The sequence below is a fragment of the Myotis myotis genome, unplaced genomic scaffold (genome assembly GCF_014108235.1).
Source record: "Myotis myotis isolate mMyoMyo1 unplaced genomic scaffold, mMyoMyo1.p scaffold_m19_p_18, whole genome shotgun sequence".
NCBI lineage: Eukaryota > Metazoa > Chordata > Mammalia > Chiroptera > Vespertilionidae > Myotis > Myotis myotis.
The window spans coordinates 40,705,664-40,711,825 of record NW_023416322.1 but is presented as its reverse complement, the minus strand read 5'-3'; the positions used below and the strand labels follow the sequence as shown (position 1 = coordinate 40,711,825).

The 6,162-nt window shown below is 57.1% G+C and overlaps 1 protein-coding gene across 1 annotated transcript; it reads left to right on the top strand.

The window, feature by feature from the left end:
• Positions 1 to 523: 523 nt before the first annotated feature.
• S1PR1 (sphingosine-1-phosphate receptor 1) lies at positions 524 to 5,448 on the top strand. Its single transcript, XM_036344312.1, has 2 exons — positions 524 to 1,346; positions 2,814 to 5,448. The coding sequence occupies exon 2, from the start codon at positions 2,965 to 2,967 to the stop codon at positions 4,087 to 4,089; it is 1,125 nt and encodes a 374-aa protein (XP_036200205.1). The 5' UTR covers positions 524 to 1,346; positions 2,814 to 2,964; the 3' UTR covers positions 4,090 to 5,448.
• The last annotated feature ends 714 nt before the right edge of the window (positions 5,449 to 6,162 follow it).

Below are 6,162 nucleotides of genomic sequence, written 5' to 3'. Positions count from 1 at the left end.
TGACAGGGCTTTCAGACAGCTGTGAATTAACCGACACTTGGCGTCTTCTTTTGCAAACTCATAAGATTCCATAAGCCAGGGGTCTGTTGTTTATTCACCAAGCCTCCTTCTGAGTCATTCAGGTACAGGGCGTGTCTGATTGAAACTGCGCAGCGGAGACCTTCTGCATTCACATCTGCAGGGATGGGAAGCGGTGAGGCCAGGCGCTGGGTGGGACGGGCCTTGCTGCAGGGCGCAGGCAACGTGCCCTGCGCCCGTCACACAGCTGAGCTGACCAAGGCACCTCTCAGTCTCAAGTTCAGAGGTAGCTGCTAAGAGCTAGGAAAGAGTGGGCGAGTTGTGAACACTGAGGTTTGGGGGCGCCTCCCAAGTAGAAGGGACGCGAAGCGCGCCGGCCCCCAACTGGGCGGCAGCAGGCCCTGCGGGGTTAGGGCTGGGCTCTTCCCCTTGGAACTTCCTGAGCTGCCCGAGCTTTAGAAAACATAGCGGGCCGGGCAGCTGCCCACCTCCTCAGAGGCCTCTCGCCGCTGGCCAGAATCTGGGGCACGCGGCCTGCCTGGGCGCCCAGCTGAGGGAGGGGAACCCCCACAGCACCTCGCCAGACGCTGGCCCTTTTCACCCTGCGCCCCGGGAAAGCCACTTTCTGCCCCTCAGACCGCAAGTTTCGAGGCTGCAGCGGGATGGGTGGGCGTGGAGGTGGGGAGAAGGGGAGGAACATCCGGCATCCCCCTCCAGGGCCCCTCGCTCCCCAGGCCTCGCAGCCCCATCGCCAGATCGCCGGCTCCTGTTTCCCCGCCCCCGCGCAGCGGCCGGGGCGCCTGGCCACAACCTCGGACGGATCCCCGAGGACGGCCTGGGCAGGAGACCAGGGAGGTGGCTGCCCGACAGTCCTCTGCCCCCTCGGGCTTTCGGGAGGAAAGTTCCCAAAGGCCCTCTGCCGCCTCCCCTCCCGAGCTGGGCGGTGGTGCGATTTATAGAGTCCGGGGGCACCAGGCTCCGCCCCTCTGTCGTCGGGGGTGGGGTGGGAAGGCTCTATCAGCTTCTGCCCCAGATCTTTCCTGGACAGAGAGTCTCAGCAGCCCAGATCCGATCGGGGCCGCGGCCGGCGCGGGGAGGGCGTGGGAGCTCGGGGCTGCCTCTCCCCGCCTCTTCCTCAGAGGTGCTGGCTGACCGCAGCTGGCGGCCCGCGGCAGAGGGCTGGCCCATGGAGCATGCGGCTGCGGAGGGAGGGGACCCCGACTCCGCAAGTTTCTGCGCGGCGCTGCCAGCCTCAGGCAGAGCAAGATGACGGGCGCGCGGCGCGGACCCAGAGCTCCCCGAACGCCACTCCGTCCCGCCTGAGCGAGGTAGGGCGTGGGCCGGGCTGGCCGTCCCAAACGCGCTGTCAGACCCGGAGGAAGCCGAACAAAAACTTTCCAAGCGCCCATCTCCGGGCGCTGGAAACAGGCATCTCGGGGCCACGGAGGAGCCCGCCGCTGGGCTGCGCTCGGGCGCTAGTGATTTCTCGGAAAGGGGTCAAGTTCCAACTGTAGAACCGGCTCGTGTGGGAGGTGGTGGAAGCTGCCGGGGGTCGGAGGGCAAGGGGTGAAGGCGCTTATTTTTGGAAACGCTAGAAACAAAGAGTATTGAGGTGGGGTGGGGGTGGGGTTAGGGCTTAAGCTTGCACCGCGGGCGGGCGCGGAGAGTGGGGGGACCCTGGGGCTCTGGGGCCCGCAGCCTCTCCTGCCCCAGGACGGGTGGGAGCCCTCTCGCCTCAGTTACTCCGCTTTTATCTGGTTGCCGCGCTGCCTCGCAACACTTAACTTACAGGTAGACTTCTGCTAACCGGGCCACGCTGCGTTCCCCGCACACTTTCTAGACCTCTGAGCAGGCGGCAAGGTGCCGGGGGAGGAGGTGAATAAAACCGCCCGTAGCGTAGCCGAGAGCCCGGCGCCCCTCCTGTGAGCGGCTGCAGGGCGGTTTGCACGGCCCGGGCTGGGGCGGCACGCCTGCTATCAGGAGCCTGCGGGCTATTCCCACCCGAACTAGAAACTCCGTATGCAACTGAGGGCCACAGGGACCTCTGGGGCTATTGCCATCTCACCGGCACCGGCACCGCGAGAGGCTCTCGCGTTGGCTCCGGAGAAAAAGAAGAAAGTTGCTTGACGGAGGCGCCCAGTTTCCCTGTTCATGCTGGGCCAGGGCAGGTTTGGCTGCCCTGCGGACCCTAGACACACCTCTCCCGGGGTCATTAATAGAGCCCCCAAACCTGACTGTCCCCCCAAAACCTGACTGTCCCCCCAAAACCTGACTGTCCAGTGACTTTCCTGCCGGCCTGATTGCTCGTGGCCGTGAGGGGCGGCTCTGCTCTCAGGCTGGGCATCTCCACCCTCGTTTGGGTTTGGGTTTGGGTCTCCGAGGAGCCGGAGAGCGTGTGAGCCCCCGCCGGGCGGTGACTGTTCTAGGCGCCGCCTGGGAACTGGCGGGGTGCGGGGGTGGGAATCAGAAGGTGGCGGTGGGGTTCGCTTCCCCACTGTTCCCGTTTCCGTTGGAGTGAATGTGACCACGGGGAGAATTTTCGTCTTGTTGAGTCGGAGTTTTCAGTTGGGGCAATTTTTTGTTGTCCTTTCTCCCTCTCTTTCTTCCTCTCTTTCTTCCCTTCCTTCCTTTAAAAAAAATTTTTTTTTTGCAAGGGATGAGAGTTTGATTTTTTTAAATCCCTCTCTCTGCGCTCTCCCCACGTTTCCTTTAAAGAAATAAACAAAACGAGCAGGGCCTCGGCGAGAATGAGTTGTGCCTGTGGCTCTCCTGACTCTCTTTGTAACTCGTTTAAGGCTGCGGTTCCCGAGGCCCTGTCCAGCCTGGAGACGCGGAAAGCCGGGACCTCTGACTTCCAAGCTCTCCGCCTCCGCCGCGCCCTCCAGCGCCCTCTAGCGTCCGCCGGGGCAGCGCCGCCCGGGAAAGGCCCCGGACGCCGGGCGCGCCATGGGGTCCACCAGCAGCGTGCTCTCGGACTACTCCAACTATGACATCATCATCCGGCATTACAACTACACGGGGAAGCTGAATCTGGGCCAGGACAAGGACAGCGGCCTCAAGGTGACGTCCGCCGTGTTCATCCTCATCTGCTGCTGCATCATCCTGGAGAACATCTTCGTCTTGCTGACCATTTGGAAAACCAAGAAGTTCCACCGGCCCATGTACTACTTCATCGGCAACCTGGCCCTCTCGGACCTGCTGGCGGGGGTGGCCTACATCATGAACCTGCTCTTCTCCGGGGCCAACACCTACAAGCTGACGCCCGCGCAGTGGTTCCTGCGCGAGGGCAGCATGTTCGTGGCGCTGTCCGCGTCCGTGTTCAGCCTGCTGGCCATCGCCATCGAGCGCTACATCACCATGCTGAAGATGAAGCTGCACCACGAGAGCAGCAGCTCGCGCTCCTTCCTGCTCATCAGCGCCTGCTGGGTCATCTCGCTGGTGCTGGGCGGCCTGCCCATCATGGGCTGGAACTGCCTCGGCCTGCTGCCCAGCTGCTCCACGGTGCTGCCGCTCTACCACAAGCACTATATCCTCTTCTGCACCACGGTCTTCACCGTGCTGCTGCTCTCCATCGTCATCCTCTACTGCCGGATCTACTCGCTGGTGCGCACGCGCAGCCGCCGCCTGACCTTCCGCAAGAACGCGTCCAAGGCCAGCCGCAGCTCGGAGAAGTCGCTGGCCCTGCTCAAGACGGTGATCATCGTGCTGAGCGTCTTCATCGCCTGCTGGGCGCCGCTCTTCATCCTGCTGCTGCTGGACGTGGGCTGCAAGGTGAGGACCTGCGACATCCTCTTCAAGGCCGAGTACTTCCTGGTGCTGGCGGTGCTCAACTCGGGCACCAACCCCATCATCTACACGCTCACCAACAAGGAGATGCGCCGCGCCTTCATCCGCATCATGTCCTGCTGCCGGTGCCCCAGCACCGACACCCCCGGCAAGTTCAAGCGCCCCATCATCGCCGGCGTGGAGTTCAGCCGCAGCAAGTCCGACAACTCCTCGCACCCCCAGAAGGACGACGGGGACAACCCAGAAACCATCATGTCGTCTGGGAACGTCAACTCTTCTTCCTAAAACGGGAAGCAGCCAGCCCATGGGGAGTGTTCTTGCATGGTCACCCACCGCCCAGTGTTTGGAAAAACATCTCCGTGCCTGGTGCCTGGACTGCTGCCAGGGTGGAGCTGCCGGAGCCGGAGCCGGAGGGGGGGCGGGGCGAGCGAAGGGCCCGTGACGCCGGGTGGGGTCGGAGGGTACAGTGAGTCCTGTGAACAATGCGCCGGGAAGGGTGGAGAGCGGTCCGCGGGCCTGGAGTCTGCTTCCTCTCCCTGAGCTTTGATTTTGCACTGAGCCAGAGGTTAGCATTGCCCAGCTCCCTAAGGCTTCGCTCAGCCCCTCCTCGAAGACCAAGGTCACCTTGGAGAGTGTCGCCTGGAGCTTTGAGGAGAAGGTGTTTTTTCACTTGAGTTTCCAGCCACGTGTGCACTTCTGCTTCTCTAGGGATGCTCCAGCCCCCACTCCACCCCCCCTTCCCCTGCACAACCTCCTCAACATCCTCCGACTGGGCGTCATCAGAGCTGGGGTGGCCTGGTCCATTTCTCCAGCATCTGTGGCTGGTGGGCTGTGTCCAGGAAGCAGACGGAGGAGCTGGAGACGGTTCGGACATGGGAGGCAGTTTCATTTGCTGAGGCCAAAGTTTCCACGCAAGATGGATCCGTTGTTTTTGGAATTTGGTTGTAGTCACTTTGAGGTTTTTTGGGTTTTTTTTTACATCTTTACAATGGAATGCGTTACAGTATCCTGCCATTGTGCCTGAAATCTGCATGGGGAAGCCCAGCTTATCTAAAGGTGTCAGCCAGGATCCTTCGTGTCCCAGGGGAAACAAAGGCCCCACACAAGGAGAAAACCCGCTGCGGGGGCCAGGGAACTTTGTAAACCAGGAGGGATTTCCTAACGAATTTGCCTAACAGATGCAACATCGGTCTTTGGCACTTTTGTTGATGTTAATTATGGAGTGTGTGTGAAGCATTTCAGCCAATGGTTGTATCTTGTTGTGTTAAAAGTACCCTTCATGATGTTTGAATGTATTTGTTTCAGCATTTTATTGGATTTTCCTAACCTGTGTTAACACCATTGAATGTGTATTTCTTAAGAAAGTATCACCCTCTTATGCCCTTAAAGCATTACTTTAACTGGTAGGGAACCCAGAACTTTCCAGTACAGCTGTTTTTTAATAGTTCATTGGGCATGTGTGTAAATGTTACAAAGAATAAAATGTATTGCTGTCTCTTTAGTATGGTTTTCAGTGCAATTAAACCAAGAAATGCCCTTTTTTTAAAAAAAAAAATAGTATTTAATAGTTTTCTGACTTTTGTGGATCATTTTGCACATAGCTTTATCAACTTTTAAACATTAATAAACTGATTTTTTTAAAGATTCCTTTGTGAAGAGCATTTTAAAAATCATTAAAGACCTTTTATTTGACTCTGTGGCTCTTTAGAATCAAGGTCAGGGCAAATGTCTGTTATTGTTTTAGAAAACACTCTATCTTTTTCAGGAAGAGAAACTTCAATATGTTAACACCGAAGAGCAGTAAAGAATGAGAAAAAAAAACCTGCCAGCCTGTAAATACATACCACATGGGAAGGAAATGTAATTGTTTGCGTTTTAAATTGCATCCATGCCAAACTAAACTAAGGCCAATATTCTTTCCCAAAACATGGGGTTTTAAAGAAGAAACACAGAGCAGTGTGGTTGTAAATCTGACTTAAATCATGAAACTCAATGGTCAGTTCAAATCCATCCACAAAAGCTTGGCTTTCTTCCAACATGCTGGGAAGTGGGGGTATGAATATGGGAGATCATATCACATCACTTACATGTTCAGGATTGGTTTCTGTCTTGGTTTCTCCCCGTCTAACCTCTGAACAATATGGGACTCTGGTATCACTGAAGGAGCGAGTGGTAGGCTGAGTTGCAGACACCTTCTGTCTGAAAACGTTCAGTCCATAGTATCTGAAAGCTTTAATGTCCCTGGTTATTGATTTCTCCAACTATAAAATGAGAGCAAGGGTACTTTACAAGCAAAACGGAATTCTTGTCCTCGTTAACGCTCGTTTTCATTGGGGATTCAATGTGAGTGTTTGTGTG

Excerpts from the sequence above, each read along its gene's own strand:
- S1PR1 (XM_036344312.1), top strand. The coding sequence starts at position 2,965 with ATGGGGTCCACCAGCAGCGTGCTCTCGGACTACTCCAACTATGACATC.